This window comes from Amphiprion ocellaris, chromosome 7 (genome assembly GCF_022539595.1).
Source record: "Amphiprion ocellaris isolate individual 3 ecotype Okinawa chromosome 7, ASM2253959v1, whole genome shotgun sequence".
NCBI lineage: Eukaryota > Metazoa > Chordata > Actinopteri > Pomacentridae > Amphiprion > Amphiprion ocellaris.
In genome coordinates, this window is record NC_072772.1 from 38,972,531 (window position 1) to 38,991,416 (window position 18,886).

General features: G+C 42.8%; 1 protein-coding gene across 1 annotated transcript in view; it reads left to right on the forward strand.

Annotated features, from left to right (window-relative positions):
* LOC111571830 (rho GTPase-activating protein 5) overlaps positions 1–18,886 on the forward strand; it is a 40,063-nt gene that overhangs the window by 15,031 nt on the left and 6,146 nt on the right. Inside the window, exons 3-4 of the mRNA XM_055011969.1 lie at positions 291–444; positions 17,965–18,042. Of these exons, the coding sequence (XP_054867944.1) occupies positions 291–444; positions 17,965–18,042 (232 nt within the window). The remainder of the gene's footprint in view (positions 1–290; positions 445–17,964; positions 18,043–18,886) is intronic.

Below are 18,886 nucleotides of genomic sequence, written 5' to 3' on the forward strand. Positions count from 1 at the left end.
TGCTCGCCTCCTCTTTAACTCCATCTCTTCTCTTCTTTCCGTCTCTATTCCCTGTTCTTTCATTGCTTCTTTTTCTTTCCATCATTCCTTCTTTTGATCTGCTTCTATCTGTTCTATATCCTAAATATCTCTGGTCCCTAAACTGTCTTTCAACTTCACTTTTGCTTCCCCTTTTCCTTCTCTGCTGTTGTCATTCTTCCTCATTTCTTCCCCTCTTCCCCTTTTCTTATTTTCCTTCCCTGTTCTTCTTTTTTCATCCCTGTTTTTTATTCTGTCCTTCCTCCTGGTAGCTGAAGTCCTCCAAACCCCCGAAGCCTCTGTACCCTCCGACCCGGAGAACCTGGGAGAGTAACTACTTTGGCGTTCCGCTGCAGAACCTGGTGACTCCGGACCGGCCCATCCCGCTCTTCATCGATAAGTGTGTCGACTACATCGAGCGAACAGGTGAGCTGGCCTGTTTCCTGTCTTTGTGTGGCCTCCCAGTGTGTTCAGGTGCAGCCAGGTTGTTTTACCTTTCTAAACGTTTACCTGGTGAAGGGGCGTGGCTTCAGGCTGCAGGGGGCAGAGTCAGTAGAGACGATGATTATCTGGTGTGTTGCCATCAGGCTGCCAGTTTGAACACGTTAGTTGGAACTCAGAGAGCTCCATCAGCTCGCTGTGAGGTTTGATTTCACAATCGGATGGTAGAAGATGATTAAAGACAGTCAGATTCAAAACACCAGGCTGTGATCAGGAATAAAAAACTGTAAGGACATGTGGGAACGCCAGTGATTGCAGTTATCAGACCTTTACTGTGGTTAAAATAGCTGGAGTATATTACAGGCTTCATTTATGTTATCATGTTTGTGCTGCTAACTGAACAACAGGAGCATTTTGGATATAATCTGGGCAGCTGAATGTATTTTATTTTGTATGTATTTTATCACGTCAGAGACCAAACGAATAATCAATGAAAAGAAAATACTGAAAATAATCAACAGCTTTTGAAAAAATGAGACATCAGTACAGAAACTACATTTTAGAAAAATAAAACTGCAGCTATATTCGATCAACTGTTCCTTTATCAACTATCTGATGAATTAGTTTGAGTATTATTTGTAATAATCAGTTTACAGTGAATATTTACTGGTTTCCTTAAAGTGTTGATCAGCTGAGGGTTGGATTGGTCCATCAGGAACAGTCTAATCTGCTACTAACAGGTTCTTTTTGGAGGGTTTCTAAATGAGTCCTGGAGAATAACTGAACAACTTAAAGCTCAGACTTGGTTTGGTTGAAGCTGAGTGTCTGGATGATAAAACGCTGTAAATTAAAGCTGCTCAGTCAGGATAAAACAGTTAAAAGATGAAGAACTCACAGCTCAGTTGTTCCTGTTTTAACGGTATGGATCATAGCATTAAATGACTGCAGCCTGTTCGGACTCGTTCCTGCAGTGCATTGTGGGTAAGTTTCTGGCTGTGGCCCAGCTGTCGGCCTCTCCCTCAGATTCCTCAGGTGGATGTTTCTGCTGTGGACATGTTGAAGGCGTTTATTCTCTGACAGACTTAGATATTAGAGCGGACCACCAACATGAATGTTTAAACCTCTTCAATGATTGATCAGTTTGCTGCATTATGTATTTTCACATGGTCCTCTCTGTTCCATGTTCAGGACTGAGATTCAGTCTCCTCTTAGACTCTGAATAATCTGACCTGGAACCTGTGGAGTTTCTTCAGATCAGTCCAGTGTTTGTTGGTGAGACGTAGTTTGTTCCCACTCTGGTTAAAGTCAACAGCGGAATTCAAGTAATTAAATCCATAGTTACAAGATCCAAAATATAATTTATTTTAAGTTTCAAACATTATTTTGATGATTGACATAAAATACTGCATCATCTTAATATAATTAAACTCTAATAATTTAAACTCAGATGCTTCAGGTGAAGTCAGATTAAAGCTGAGATAACTCCATGGAAGTTAAAAGGTGGTTTTGCTTTCAGGATTTAAATATCATGTGTGAAAATACACCAATATCTAAATATATATTAATATGAATTAATTTATTAAAAGCTACAATTTAAAAGCAAATCATAATTGTCAACTTAAAGCTTGTGTTCCTGATTATAGAAGTAAATTTCTGGTTCTGTTTTACAATAATGTGAAAATACTAGTTAGTTTCTATCAGTAATCAGCTGAAGTCATTAAATAATAAAATACCTCAGACTGAACTCTAAAAACACCAATTCTCCTCTTTATATTTTACAGTAAATGTTTCTGTTTTCTGTTCATTGAATTCCTGTGGTTCAGTTTGTTGAACTGAATTTCATTAGAAGCTTTTTCTCTGTTAGAGATGTTGATGTAGAACTGATTTTACCGTCTACAAGGAGTAAATAAACTGTTCACAGCCAGCTTGTTCAAAAGGTTCTGTTTTAATTGTTCTGGTTCAAAAAGTTATGGTTCTGTTTTAGTGGTTCTGTTGTAGTGGTTCTGGTTCTGTTTTGAAGGAAGCGTTTGAGCTCTTTCTGCTGTTAATTCATGTCCTGAAAATTCTCTGAATGTGTTTTAATATTCAGCGGAATCTTCATGAAGCTGCTGACAGGTTTAGCTTTAATCCCTCTAAGTGTGTGTGTGTGTTACTGTGTGTGTGTGTTACTGTGTGTGTGTGTGTGTGTGTGTGTGTGTGTGTGTGTGTGTGTGTGTGTGTGTGTGTGTGTGTGTGTGTGTGTGTGTGTGTGTGTGTGTGTGTGAGAGTGTGAGTGTGTGTGCGTGTGTGTAGTTGTGTGTAGTTGTGTGTGTTGCAGTAGCTGCTGTTCCTGACTCTAACCACTAAGAGACAGCGGTGAGGTGATGATGGCAGTTTGTGGTGTGGTGGTTTCACAACAGAGTGTAAAATGTGTGTGAGGCTGGAAGTGTGACTGGAAGTGTGTAGCTGTGATTGTGTGATTGTTTATCTGGTGGGTTGTGTAGCTGGTAGCGCTGTGATTTTGTGATTGTTTATCTGGTGGGTTGTGTAGCTGGTAACGCTGTGATTGTGTGATTGTTTATCTGGTGGGTTGTGTAGCTGGTAGCGCTGTGATTGTTCATTTGGTGGGTTGTGTAGCTGGTAGTGCTGTGATTGTTTATTTGGTGGGTTGTGTAGCTGGTAGCGCTGTGATTGTGTGATTGTTTATCTGGTGGGTTGTGTAGCTGGTAGTGCTGTGATTTTTTCTTTGGCGGGTTGTGCAGCTGGTAGCGTTGTGATTGTGTGATTGTTTCTTTGGTGGGTTGTGTAGCTGGTAGCACTGTGATTGTTTATTTGGTGGGTTGTGTAGCTGGTAGCGCTGTGATTGTGTGATTGTTTATTTGGTGGGTTGTGTAGCTGGTAGTGCTGTGATTGTGTCATTGTTTATTTGGTGGGTTGTGTAGCTGGTAGCGCTGTGATTGTTTCTTTGGTGGGTTGTGTAGCTGGTAGTGCTATGATTTTTTCTTTGGTGGGTTGTGTAGCTGGTAGCGCTGTGATTGTTTATTTGGTGGGTTGTGTAGCTGGTACCGCTGTGATTGTGTGATTGTTCATCTGGTGGGTTGTGTAGCTGGTACCGCTGTGATTGTGTTATTGTTTCTTTGGTGCGTTGTGTAGCTGGTAGTGCTGTGATTTTTTCTTTGGTGGGTTGTGCAGCTGGTAGCGCTGTGATTGTGTGATTGTTTCTTTGGTGGGTTGTGTAGCTGGTAGCACTGTGATTGTTCATCTGGTGGGTTGTGTAGCTGGTAGCGCTGTGATTGTGTGATTGTTTATCTGGTGGGTTGTGTAGCTGTTAGCGCTGTGATTGTTCATTTGGTGGGTTGTGTAGCTGGTAGCGCTGTGATTGTTTATCTGGTGGGTTGTGTAGCTGATAACGCTGTGATTGTGTGATTGTGTGATTGTTTATCTGGTGGGTTGTGTAGCTGGTAGCGCTGTGATTGTGTGATTGTTTATCTGGTGGGTTGTGTAGCTGGTAACGCTGTGATTGTGTGATTGTTTATTTGGTGGGTTGTGTAGCTGGTAGCGCTGTGATTGTTCATTTGGTGGGTTGTGTAGCTGGTAGTGCTGTGATTGTTTATTTGGTGGGTTGTGTAGCTGGTAGCGCTGTGATTGTGTGATTGTTAATCTGGTGGGTTGTGTAGCTGGTACCTCTGTGATTGTGTGATTGTTTCTTTGGTGGGTTGTGTAGCTGGTAGCGCTGTGATTGTGTGATTGTTTCTTTGGTGGGTTGTGTAGCTGGTAGCACTGTGATTGTTTCTTTGGTGGGTTGTGTAGCTGGTAGCACTGTGATTGTGTGATTGTTTATTTGGTGGGTTGTGTAGCTGGTACCGCTGTGATTGTGTGATTGTTTCTTTGGTGGGTTGTGTAGCTGGTAGTGCTGTGATTGTTTCTTTGGTGGGTTGTGTACCTGGTTGCGCTGTGATTGTTTCTTTGGTGGGTTGTGTAGCTGGTAGTGCTGTGATTGTTTCTTTGGTGGGTTGTGTAGCTGGTAGCGGTGTGATTGTGTCTTTGGTGGGTTGTGTAGCTGGTAGTGCTGTAATTGTGTGATTGTTTCTTTGGTGGGTTGTGTAGCTGGTAGCGCTGTGATTGTTTCTTTGGTGGATTGTGTAGCTGGTAGCGCTGTGATTGTGTGATTGTTTCTTTGGTGGGTTGTGTAGCTGGTACCGCTGTGATTGTGTGATTGTTTCTTTGATGGGTTGTGTAGCTGGTAGTGCTGTGATTGTTTCTTTGGTGGGTTGTGTACCTGGTAGCGCTGTGATTGTTTCTTTGGTGGGTTGTGTAGCTGGTAGTGCTGTGATTGTTTCTTTGGTGAGTTGTGTAGCTGGTAGCGGTGTGATTGTGTGATTGTTTCTTTGGTGAGTTGTGTAGCTGGTAGCCCTGTGATTGTTTATTTGGTGGGTTGTGTAGCTGGTAGCGCTGTGATTGTGTGATTGTTTATCTGGTGTTTTGTGTAGCTGGTAGCGCTGTGATTGTGTGATTGTTTATTTGGTGGGTTGTGTAGCTGGTAGCGCTGTGATTGTTTATTTGGTGGGTTGTGTAGCTGGTAGTGCTGTGATTGTTTATTTGGTGGGTTGTGTAGCTGGTAGCGCTGTGATTGTGTGATTGTTTATCTGGTGGGTTGTGTAGCTGGTAGTGCTGTGATTGTGTGATTATTTATATGGTGGGTTGTGTAGCTGGTAGCGCTGCGATTGTGTGATTGTTTATTTGGTGGGTTGTGTAGCTGGTAGCGCTGCGATTGTGTGATTGTTTATTTGGTGGGTTGTGTAGCTGGTAGCGCTGCGATTGTGTGATTGTTTATTTGGTGGGTTGTGTAGCTGGTAGCGCTGTGATTGTGTGATTGTTTCTTTGGTGGGTTGTGTAACTGGTGTCACTCAGACTACAGCTAAAGCAGAGAGCATTGTGGGAGTTTAGCAGCAACGGGCACCATGACAAAGACTAATGTTTTACTTAATGACCTCCAACCAGAACTCCTGAATAGAAGATGAGTTCTGGTAGTTAAAGCTGTGGTTTGTGTCACCAGGCTGGTAATTAATGGCGTGTTTGTCATTGAAAGCTGCTAAATGGTCGTTCAGAACATTTTTCCACTCTAGTCAGTTTTCTTATTGGTCAATCCATTGTTAATCGATGACATCGTCTGATTATAGTTGAAGAAAACTGATGAAAGTTTACGTTCCCAGTGTCACATCTAATCACTGCTGAATCTCAGATGAAGAGTTTTTAATGAATTAGTCATAGTAGCTTCTGATCTTTTGTGCTGGTTTTTACACATTAGTTCAGATATTCCTGTTAGAAGGAGTCCTGCCTTCAGAATCACATCAGGAGGGTTTTAATCATCAGGAATCTGTTCAGCTGGACTTCATCCATGTCTTTGTGATTGTGTGTCAGTGGGCTGAGTGGGAGTTTAAGGCTGATCTCAGAGAACCTCTGAAAGAGAACTAACAGGTGCTGACCTTACAGTCCTCTAAAGGCAGCCGTCCTAACGTTATCAGGCTTTCAGATGGACACAGTTTCAGTGACAGGATGAGGCTGAGCTCAGATCTCTGCTCTGTATTTTCTACACTGAGCTCTGGCTTTCATCTGCAGCGACACAAAGAGAGCTGACGGAAAGAAGTTCAATCCCTGCTGCTGTCAATAGAGGAGGTGAAGGGTCAGGTAATACACCTGAGAGCTGAGAGGAGGAGGCATGAAAAGAAAGAGGTTTAAAGACAGACAGGAATGAATGGAGAGAGCAGAGAACATCAGGCTTTTCTTCACAGTTAGCAACCCACGCCTTCAGCAGATCCTCAGGACAAACATCTAACAGAGAATCAGACTGAAGAGCTCTGGTTCAGGGAGGAAAGAGTAATCAGTATCTCCAGAAGATTCACCAGGAGAGTCTATTGTAGAACCTCTAAGAGTCCTCCAGGACATTCACCATAAAAACCATACAGCAGAATGTCCTCCAGGAGAAGAACTTTTTGGTTTTCCTAAATCTATTTGCTGCAAATAGTTTATTTTTGTAGAGTATTTAAGGAACATGTAGACTTCAGTGATTCTGGTTAGTTTTCCAGACAGATCTCCGTCTCCATGATCAGTTCATGGACTGTTGGAAAGTTAAGTTCTTTCTGTCTCTAGTTTCTGATCAGTGTTGTTTCAGCAGTTTTCAGCAGAGAATCTGTCCAGCCAGGTTTGGGTTTCAGAGGGTTAAAACAATGTTCAGATGATTTTATGAATACAGCAGCATTTCTCTGGTTCTGGTTCTCGTTCTGGCTCTGACTCTGGTTCTTCATATTTCATGTTCGGACCATGTGGCCTTCAGGAGACAGTTCCCACAGTTAGTTCTGTTTAATACAAAGAACATCTGATCAGTGAAATCTTAACCTTAAGAACTGACAATGAAAGCCTGCTTGTTTGTAGGTTTAACCAGTAGAATCAGGTTTCTGACTCTTTTTTTCTTCTTCCTCTCCATGTTGAGATGCTTCAGAACAGCTTCAGAGGGCTACATTCAGAGCAGATGAAGCTCTGAGTGGCTCCTTGGTCTTTGTTCAGCCCAAACTGCTGACATGTTGCTATTAGAAAGAGTAAAACACTGGCTGCAGGCTGCATGTATTCAACCTGCTGCAGTTAGATTTCAGCTCTGCAGCCTGATTTCCAACATCTGGCCTGAAGCCGAAGCTTTAGCAGAACAACGGGGGGGATGTTGGTCAGATCTGCTCACATAAAGAACCAAGCATGAGTCTGGCCCCAGAGGATAAAACCTCCTGCAGAAGGCGAGCTCACAGTGAGGACACAGCGCTCCGCCGCTGTCTCGATTAGGAAGTTTTATTAAATGTTTCTGCTCCCCGGAGACATGAAATGGTATTTGGCTCTGAGGAGGAGAGCAGTGATTAAATGGCTTTTTGATGTTGATGCATTTGGAAGTCCCGCTGGCTGTTATCTTCCCAGCACTTAGTCTAATGTGAGGATGGATGGAGGCTTTCTGCTGCCGTCACCAAGGAAATACATGGAGGCACTTTATAGGCTTTAAATATTATTATTATCATGACATTTAATAGATTTTGTCAGATCATCTGGTTCTATATCTGAAGTAACTTTATCAGTGATCAGAGTTCTACCTTCAGACTGGGAATATTTCCAGAGTTCCATAGAGGGTGTTGTCCAGATTTATCACTTTTTAATGGACTTTTCCAGAACTTCATCAGTCCAGCAGATAGAACCATGACATTTAGGAGGAGAAACATCTGAGTTCTGGTGGAAACTGACCCCAGATCAGTTTAAATCTGTCCAGCTCCGACCACATCAGTGTGATTCACCAGAACTATAGAAAGTGTTGTTAAACTCCTGAAGCTTTCCTTCACATTTCCTACAGTAGATTAATGGTTTAGTTTAACCTTTACATTCATCTCCAACTATTTTAATAATTGATTAGTCAGTTTTACTGAAAACAGTCTAAATTCTGTCATTCTTTAATGTGCATATTTTCTGGTTTATTTCCTCCTTCCTGACAGTAAACTGAATATATTTGGATGAATCCAGACGTCTGTCCTGTTGGACTTTATTAAACTCTGATCTACGTCGTGTTCTTCAGAGTTTATTTAAAAGACAGCATGACAGACCTGCTGGTGTCTTTCAGGGTCAGATGTTAAGTCAGTTCTTCCATCTTCATATTTAATGGGATGTTTTCTTCTTTATTTGGGTTTATTTTGCTTCATAACTGCGTTTGTATTAATTTATCTTCCTACTTCAGTCTGTTACAGCAATAAATGAAAGTCATGATTATTTATAGTTTTCTCAGCAGATGACAGCCTGAACATGTGAATTCTGGTGTTCCCAGTCTGCTGTACTGGTCCCAGTGCAGTCTGTTGGTCTCTGGAGAAGCAGGTTTCTCCAGTTTTTCCCGTCCTCTGAGCTCTGCAGCAGAATCCCTCAGCAGCGTGTCACCAGGATTCACACAAAGCTGATTATTGGCTATTTTCAGCTGCTTTGAAGTCACTTCTTCACTCCTGAGTTTGGAGGATTTTCACTGGAGTGAAACAGATTTTATAAAAATAATTCATACGTTTCTGAGCCGCTCTTTGAGCAGCTCCTGAACGATGCAATGAGACTCGGAGGTCGAGCAGTTTGGGATGTCAGAGCTGGAGGAATAATTCTAATAAATGGTTCTGCTGCCGTTGGCTGCCACTGAGGAGGAAAAATACAGGTAGAAAAATACAGTGAGAAAAAACGTTAGAAAAATACAGTGAGAAAAACACAGAAAAATACAGTTAGAAAAAATGAAAAATACAGGTAGAAAAATACAGATGGAAAAACACAGTTAGCAAAATACAGTGAGAAAAACAGTTAGAAAAATACAGTTAGAAAAACAGTTAGAAAAATACATTTAGAAAAACAGTTAGAAAAATACAGTGAGAAAAATACAGTTAGAAAAACACAATTAAAAAATACAGTTAGAAAAACAGAAAAATACAGTTAGAAAAACAGAAAAATACAGTTAGAAAAACAAAAATACAGTTAGAAAAACACAGTTAGAAAAATACAGTTAGACAAACTGAAAAATACAGGTAGAAAAATACAGTTGGAAAAATACACTTGGAAAAACACAATTAGAAAAATACAGTTAGAAAAACACAGTTAGAAAAACACAGTTAGAAAAATACAGTTGGAAAAACACAATTAGAAAAATACAGTGAGAAAAACACAGTGAGAAAAACACAGGTACAAAATACAGTTAGAAAAACACAATTAGAAAAATACAGTTAGAAAAATACAGAAAGACCCATAGTTCAAAAAAACACCTAAAAAAAACTTAGAGAAAACACCGTCCAGACTGAACGTTATTGATCCTCTGTGTGTGTTCCAGTGTGTGTGTGTTCCAGTGTGTGTGCGTGTCCAGTTCTAGTTGTCCTTTTCAAGTCCTTCTGACGTCCTTTTCTCTCTCCTGTTTGTGTGTCCTGTATTGTGTGTGTGTAGTTGTGTTCTGTCTTCCTTTTCACTCCTGTTTTGCTGCTGATGATCATGTAATCTGATCACGTGATCTGATCATGTGATCTGAAACGAGCTGCAGTGGATATTCAAGAAGTGACATCACAGTTAGAGAGCCAATCAGCCTCTTTACTGGGACATTATTATTAATACGGATATACTCCGTTATTATTATTATTATTATTATTAGTTCACAATTATTATCATTATTATTGTTGTTATTATTATTATTATTATTATTATTATTATTAGTTCATCATCATTATTATTATCATTATTGTTGTTATTATTACTGTTATTATTAGTTCATTATTATTATTATTATTATTATTATTATTATTATTATTATTATTATTATTATTATTATTATTATTATTATTGTTATTATCATTATTGTTATAGACTTGGTTTCTGTCAGAGCTGTGTATTAACTGCCCCATCAGCAGGTTTGTGGTGCTAGAAGGTTCTAGAAGGTCAGTTGATGAATAAATCAGGTGTTTTTAGGGTCCTGGGGTGGAAAAGCTGCAGCACATCACTGATCATATCAGATCTAACTTTTATTTCTTTAGACATTCCAGTCTGACAGAAACAAACCCAACCAATGTGGATTCATTTGTGGATGAATCAGGGTCAGAAATGGTGAAATGTGGATCACAGTTTCCTCAGATGTCTGGTTTCGTCCAGAGATCTTCAGCTTTCCGTCACAGAGGAAAGAAACCAGAAAGTGTTCAGTCAGTGGATTTAGTTTTTATTAAAGAATGAACTGAAGGTTTGTGTGAGGAGCTGAGGAACTTTTTTTTTTTTTTTTTTTCCAAGATGGCGCCGTGCCAGCGGCAGCTAGTTACAGCAGCTCCGGTTAACTTTAGGTCTGTTTAGTTATTTTTGTAGTTTTCTTCTCTTTTTAAGTTTTTCTTTTCAGCAAGTAGGGTGACGCTTTTGTACGGGACAGACATGGATGTGCAAATAGCGTTTTCCCTACTTTGTTTACTACTGTCTTCGGAACTTTTTAAATCCGCATCTGGTGACCCGTTCAGCCATGGCTCCATTGTTTACAGTCGGGAACAGCTGTTGGCGCTGAGCCAGGCCAGGCCGCCGTCGTGGGAGAGACCAGACATCCCAGCTGAGCTCCGCAGAAGGAGGAGAGGATGCCGGGCAGGACTGAAGCGTCGGGAGAAGAGGAGACGCTACAAGCCGTCCGTTCCATCCGTAATAATGGGGAATGTGAGGTCTCTCCCGAATAAGATGGAAGAACTGACGGCGCTGACCAGGCTGCAGTGGGAGTATCGGGAGAGCAGCCTCATGATGTTCATGGAGTCATGGCTGAACGAACTCACTCCGGACTCACTTTTAACTCTGGACGGATTCCATCTGGTCAGAGCGGACCGGAACGCGAGGGAGAGTGGTAAGAGAAAGGGTGGGGGCCTCGCGATGTATGTGAATGAGAGATGGTGTAATGCTGGACACATTAGCGTTAAAGAGCAGCTCTGCACTAAGGATGTAGAATTACTGGTGGTCAGTCTGCGTCCGTTCTATCTGCCCCGGGAGTATTCACATGTAATAGCCATTACTGTGTACATCCCTCCCTCGGCTGATGCGGCTGCAGCCTGTGAACTCATCCACAGTGTAGTGTCCCAGCTGCAAACATCTCACCCTCAGTCTCTTATCATCATCTCAGGAGACTTTAATCATGCATCGCTCTCTGCCACTCTCCCCACGTTCACCCAGTACGTGACCTGCCATACCAGAGACAATAAAACCCTGGACCTGCTGTATGCAAACATCAAGGATGCATACAGCTCCTCACCCCTCCCCCCACTGGGCCACTCAGATCACAACCTGGTGAGACTGCAGCCCATTTACATACCTATGGTGAAGAAACAACCCCCCACCACCAGGTATGTGAAGAAGTGGTCTGACGAGGCCACTGAGGCGCTGCAGGACTGCTTTGAGACCACAGACTGGGATGTGCTGTGTGGTCCACACGGGGAGGACATTGATGCACTGACAGACACTGTTACGGACTATATCAACTTCTGTGCAGAGAACATCGTACCGACCAGGAAAGTACGGTGTTTCTCTAACAGCAAACCCTGGGTGTCCCTGGAACTGAAGGCCCTGCTGAAGGAGAAGAGGAGGGTCTTTGGATCTGGGGACAAAGAGGAGCTGAGGAGGGTGCAGAAGGAGATAAAGAAGAAGATCAAGGCGGACAAGGCCAGCTACAGGACCAAGATGGAATCTCACCTGCAGGACAATAACACAAGGGAGGTCTGGAGAGACCTGAGATCCATCTCTGGTTACAGCAGAGGCCATGAGAGGGGAGCTGCAGCAGGAGGCCAGGAGTGGGCCAATGAGCTGAATCTGTTCTTTAACAGATTCGACTCTGCTCCCACTCCTCCCCCCTCTAATCAAAGCACCGACCAGCCAGCTCCTTCTTCACACCTCAGCTCTCTACCACCAACACCACCAACAGCACCCCTCCTCCCATCCCCGTCTTCTACCACCTCCGGACTCCGCATACAGCCCCATCACCCCTCCTCGTCTCACCCCCCACCACCACCATCACCCCTCCCCCTGCCACCCTCCCCCTGCCTCTCCATAACAGCTGATCAGGTGAGAAGTGAACTTAAAAAGATCAAGACCAGGAAAGCTGCAGGTCCTGATGGAATCAGCTCCAGACTCCTTAGAGACTGTGCAGACCAACTCTGTCAGGTGCTGCTGCACATCTTTAACCTGAGCCTGAGTCTGGAGAGGGTTCCTCTGTTATGGAGACTTCCTGCCTGGTTCCTGTCTCTAAGACCAGGAACCCCAGGGAGCCTAACCACTTCAGACCTGTGGCCCTCACTTCTCACCTGATGAAGACCATGGAGAGGATCGTCCTCAAGAACCTCCGTCCCCAGGTGAGCCAGTATCTGGATCCACTGCAGTTCGCCTACCAACCGAACATTGGAGTGGATGATGCAGTGGTCTACCTGCTGCACAGATCACTGACTCACCTGGAGAAACCCAGCAGCACTGTGAGGGTCATGTTCTTTGACTTCTCCAGTGCTTTCAACACCATCCAGCCTTCTCTGCTTAGGGTAAAGCTTGAAGGAGCAGGAGTAGACTGTCACCTGGCTGCTTGGACCATCGACTACCTCACCAACAGACCACAGTACGTGAGGCTTCAGGACTGTGTGTCTGATGTGGTAGTCAGCAGCATGGGGGCCCCACAGGGGACAGTGCTCTCCCCCTTTCTCTTCACCCTGTACACATCGGACTTCCACTACAACTCTGGGAGCTGTCACCTCCAGAAGTTCTCCGATGATACAGCCATTGTTGGGTGCGTATCTGAAGGGGACGAGCGGGAGTACAGGACGGTCATCTCTGACTTTGTGGACTGGTGTGAGCGAAACCATCTGCAGCTCAACGCCAGTAAGACGAAGGAGATGATCGTGGACTTCCGCAGGAGGAGGACACCCCGGACTGCACCGGTGAACATCCAGGGTTTGGACATTGACATGGTGGACACATACAAATACCTGGGTGTTCACCTCAATAATAAACTGGACTGGACACACAATACAGAGGTCCTGTACAAGAAGGGCCAAAGTCGTCTCCACCTGCTGAGGAGACTGAGGTCCTTTGGAGTGTGCAGGACTCTGCTTAGGACATTCTACGACTCTGTGGTAGCGTCTGCTATCTTCTATGCAGTGGTCTGCTGGGGAGCAGGGAGCACTGAAAGGGACAGAAAGAGACTAAACAGACTGGTCAGGAGGGCTGGTTCTGTCCTGGACTGTTCCCTGGACTCCATAGAGGAGGTGGGTGAGAGGAGGATGTTGGCAAAGCTCACATCCATCATGGACAATCCCTCTCACCCACTGCATGACACTGTGGGGTCTTTAAGCAGCTCCTTCAGCAGCAGACTGAGACATCCACCCTGCAAGAAAGAGCGCTATCGCAGGTCCTTCATCCCATCTGCTATAAGACTTTACAACATCAGCATCACTGGCTGATGTTAACATAAACTGGACTATATCATTACCACCCCAAACCATAAAATTTGCACTGACATTCTTGCACTGCACATCTCTGCACTTTTAAACTTTATTTTTATTTTTATTTTTTCTGTTAAAAAATTTTGCCACCCTTGTATATATTGTAAATAAAGCTGCTGTAACAATGTAAATTTCCCCTGGAGTGGGGAGAAATAAAGAACTTTATCTTATCTTATCTAACTTTCAGTCGCTGTTTTAGACGTTCAGATCTTTGACTTAGAGGTGGAGCCTCAGTGGTTCTGGTGTTCCTGACTGGACCTTTGATGTGATGTCACTTCCTTTCCTTCAGGTGGTGAAGAACTCCATCGTTTCCTCTCCTGACTCTGCTCCCGTTATATCCTCATCTTCTCTTAAACTCTGAGTCTGACTAACGTTCAGCTGTGAGTGTAAATAATGAGGCAGCAGACGGTCCTACAGTTCCCATGATGCCCCTGGGCAGCTTCCTGCTCATGAATATTCATGTTTACATTTTAATCACTTCTTCCTGCTGGCAGTAGCTGTCATTAAACTGATTATTGATCAGTAGCTGTCATTGAACTGATTATTGATCAGTAGGTATCATTAACTGATTATTGATCAGTCAGAATGCGTCCTGTAGAATCTGACTGGACATTTTACCAACGGAGATAAAATGCGTTTAATTAAAGATAAAAAGTTTCCTTCAAAACGTCAAATAGAGTATAAAGTTTAGTTTGAAGGAAGAAAACAGCCGCAGTTAATCTCTACTGGGTGTGTGTGTTAAAGTGTGTGTGTTATAGTGTGTGTGTGTTAAAGTGTGTGTTATAGTGTGTGTGTGTGTTAAAGTGTGTGTTATAGTGGATGCCTTCAGGTTCCAGTCTGTGTGATGCGTTCAGGTTCCAGTCTGTGTGATGCCTTCAGATTCCAGTCTGTGTGTGATGCCTTCAGGTTCCAGTCTGTGTGTTAGTTGTCCTTAATCAGCTGTTGGTATTTTCTGGTAGTAATCGGGGTTATTAATCTGTTTTCTGGTATTAATCGAGGTCATTAATGTTTTCTGGTATTAATCGAGGTCATTAATGTTTTCTGGTATTAATCGGGGATATTATTAATCGGGGTTATTAATCTGTTTTCTGGTATTAATCGAGGTCATTAATGTTTTCTGGTATTAATCGGGGATATTATTAATCGGGGTTATTAATCTGTTTTCTGGTATTAATCGAGGTCATTAATGTTTTCTGGTATTAATCGGGGATATTATTAATCGGGGTTATTAATCTGTTTTCTGGTATTAATCGGGGTTATTAATCTATTTTCTGCTCCATTTTGAACCCTCTGCGAGTTTAAACATTTCTTCCAGTTGTTGCTGCAGATGTTCAGTGCTATCAGCTGCAGTCTGTAAATCTAAACACAGTTTAATCGTCAGACTCTGTGGTCAACAGGAGGTAAAAATAGCCAATCATTGATTTTCTCATATTGAACCGACTTCCTGTCTCTGTCCACAGCAGATGGTTGTCGTGGCGATAAAATAACAGTGGCAGCCGGCCAATCAGGAGAGAGACACAGAGACAGGTAGAGAGAGAGGCTTTATAGATAATTCAATTCAATTCAATTTTATTTATATAGCGCCAATTACAGTCAAATTGTCTGGAGACGCTTTCCAGAACCCATATGCCTGAACCCCAGAGCAGCCCTAAGGAGACAGTGGCAGGAAAACACCCTTTTAACAGGGAAAAAACCTGGAGCAGAACCTGGCTCTAATGTGGGGGAACCATCTGCTGCTGGAGGGAGGGTTGAGAGGGACAGAAGAGGTAGAAAGGTAGAGATAGAGGGATAGAGATAGAGGGATAGAGATAGAGGGATAGAGATAGAGGGATAGAGGTAGAGGGATAGAGGTAGAGGGATGGAGGTAGAGGGATAGAGGTAGAGATAGAGGGATAGAGGTAGAGGGATAGAGGTAGAGGGATGGAGGTAGAGGGATAGAGATAGAGGGATAGAGATAGAGGGATAGAGGTAGAGGGATGGAGGTAGAGGGATAGAGATAGAGGGATAGAGGTAGAGATAGAGGGATAGAGGTAGAGATAGAGGTAGAGGGGTAGAGGTAGAGGGGTAGAGGTAGAGAGGTGGGGGGGACACAAGGACCATAAAACACACAGTTTAATACATGCATGATAAGACAGATGATACATGCAAACCTGAAAATACCCACGCTCAGCACAGGAAGGAAAGACAGTACTCACGAGCTCAGATCTTTTACTTGCAGCAAGGGGAGATAGAGACTGCACGCACCGCTGCTGCAGCCTTCCTTCTCCGAAGAGTGTATCTCCTCTGCGTCTTTTATTTAGTTTCAAACAGTCATGTAACATGGGGCAGCATCATACGTCAGCATAAGATATGTTTAACAGAGAATAGTGTCAGAGAAAGTGTCACATGCATTATCTTATCATATGGAACACGTTAACCCTGTTCTTTACTGTGAGTACATACAGATTACAGTTAAAATGTACATGTACTTCTCAACAAGAAGTGCTTACATATGCATAGAGATACCTTTACAGTCATTCAATGATAACCACAATGAACCTCAGTATAATTCTTCCAACAAAAGTACAACTAACATGGAAACTGATTATAGTTTACTGCTATGGTGTATGGCTCTGGCATTAAATATACTACATATATAGCTGGTGGTAAATTCAAAAATATGTAGATGAGCAAATCAAGTATAGTGAGGGTGATGCAGAGTAGATTGATGGAAATGGGCAGCTGGAAGCAGTGGGCTGGAGGAAGGTCAGCAGCAGCAGCATCCCACAGATGGAGATTAGGCCAGTTGGTGGGAGAACCACCACACAGGAGAGGATACACAACTGTTTGTGTGTGTGTGTGTGTGTGTGTGTGTGTGTGTGTGTGTGTGTGTGTGTGTGTGTGTGTGTGTGTGTGTGTGTGTGTGTGTGTGTGTGTGTGTGTGTGTGTGTGTCAGGATATTAGATCATATCTCAGCCATCCTATCAGATCCCAACATACAATCATATGTACACTGTTACACAATTTCCTCCCTTCACATCTGTCTGTATGTGTTTTAAAGTGTGTGTTATAGTGTGTTTTTCTGTCTGTGTGTTTTTCTGTCTGTGTGATAGTGTGCGTTATAGAGTGTGTTACAGTGTGTGTTCCATCCTGTTGTGAGTCAGATGTCTTCAGAAGTCCAGGATTTCTGGCCTGGAGGGTCACTGTGAGGTTAATGCTGCGTTCAGGGACATCAGAGGAATAGTAAATCTGAGAATCCAATGATAAATAATAACAGACTCCTATTCTGGGATCAGTTATTAATTAGATCTGAATTAATTATTAATTAGATCTGAATTAATTGATTATTAATTAGATCTGAATTAATTGATTATTAATTAGATCTAATTAGAGCTTCATATTTTCCATATGAGGAGGAACCAGCCGTAGAAATATTTCCATGAACTTTAAACAGTTTGTCGTTTTGCTGGTTGGTCAGTGAAGATTAAAAGAATGACTTCCTGAATGAGATCAGAACGTTTCATCCAATGAGCTGATCCGATGCTTTCAAGGTCCCATGTTGGTTCTGTTCCATCTGATGGTTCACGTCTGTTGGGTCAGTTCCTCCACGAGTCCTGGTTCACTCCAGAGAGAAGATAATGGATGCGGTTCTGTTGGAGGTCCAGAGGTTCTAGAGTTTATCAGGAAGTAAAGGAAGCTGAAACTTGAATGTTTTATCTCATAGCTCCACTGCAGCAGAACTGGAACCATCTTAAACCAGATGTTCCGCTGGACAAACCAGATGTTCCGCTGGATATACCAGATGTTCCGCTGGACAAACCAGATGTTCCGCTGGATATACCAGATATTCCGCTGGACAAACCAGATGTTTCGCTGGATATACCAGATGTTCAGCTGGACAAACCAGATGTTCAGCTGGATATACCAGATGTTCAGCTGGACAAACCAGATGTTCAGCTGGATATACCAGATGTTCAGCTGGACAAACCAGATGTTCCACTGGATATACCAGATGTTCAGCTGGATATACCAGATGTTCAGCTGGATAAACCAGATGTTCCGCTGGACAAACCAGATGTTCTGCTGGACAAACCAGATGTTCAGCTGGACAAACTAGATGTTCAGCTGGACAAACCAGATGTTCCGCTGGATATACCAGATGTTCAGCTGGATACACCAGATGTTCAGCTGGATAAACCAGATGTTCAGCTGGATATACCAGATGTTCCACTGGATAAACCAGATGTTCAGTTGGATATACTAGATGTTCCGCTGGATATACCAGATGTTTCGGTGGATATACCAGATGTTCCGCTGGATAAACCAGATGTTCAGCTGGATAAAGAAAGAAAACCGAATATTTGGTGTTTAATGAGACATAAATTAGACAGAATGAAGTCTGAATGCTGTTTTAAACCCTAGAAGGAGAACGTTCAGGGAGGAATTATGAGATTGTTTTATCGAGAAATGTTCTCCATTTTTTAATGAGAGCTGAAGGTCTGCTGTTGTGTTTCAGGTCTGACCACTGAAGGTCTGTACCGGGTCAGCGGGAACAAGACGGACCAGGACAACATCCAGAAACTGTTTGATCAAGGTAAAGCTCCCTGCAGCAGCTTCTCATTATCCCTGATCAGTTTACATGAACCCAGGATGTGACATAACATAACATAACATAATATAACATAACATAACATAATATATTATAATATAGCATAATGTAATGTAATGTAATATAATATAAAGCAATAAGTGAACCTGCAGAGAAACAGAAACACCTGCAGAATACAGTGGGTTGCAAAAGTATTCACACCCATGACCAAAACTCAATTTCTCAGAACAGAACAAAGCAAAAGTGAGTTTCACCTGTTTATATGAAAGGAAATAGCACAGACACAACAATCAATCACTGATTTTGTTTGTAAGCACTCTTTACTATTAATAGATTGCAAAAGTCTGTATTTCATTGTTACAAAAGTATTCACACCTTTGCACCGAAGATGTTATTTTGAGTCAAAAATGATTGCACACTATAAACTATTGCATCACAGTGTCACAGGACTGTATTCAGTCACTTGTGACTTGTATAGGCTTCATTTCTCCCTATAAATAGTGCCCAATATTCACCTGTCCACAGTCATCCCATGGTTGTCAGCAGACAACAGTTATGAAGTCCAAGGAGCTGTCAGAAGACCTGAGAAAGAAAGTTGTAGAGAGGCATAGAGATGGGCAAAGCTATGTAGCCATCGCAAGTTCACTCAATGTGCCAAAAAGTACTGTTGCATCACTGGTCCAGAAGTGGAAGCGCCATGGTACCATTATGAACCTCCGGAGAACAGGGCGTCCCTCCAAGATCACGGCAAAAGGCAAGATGAAACCGCTCAGGGAAGCCAGAGCAAACCCCTCCGTCACTCTTGAAGACCTGAAGAAGTCTCTCCAGG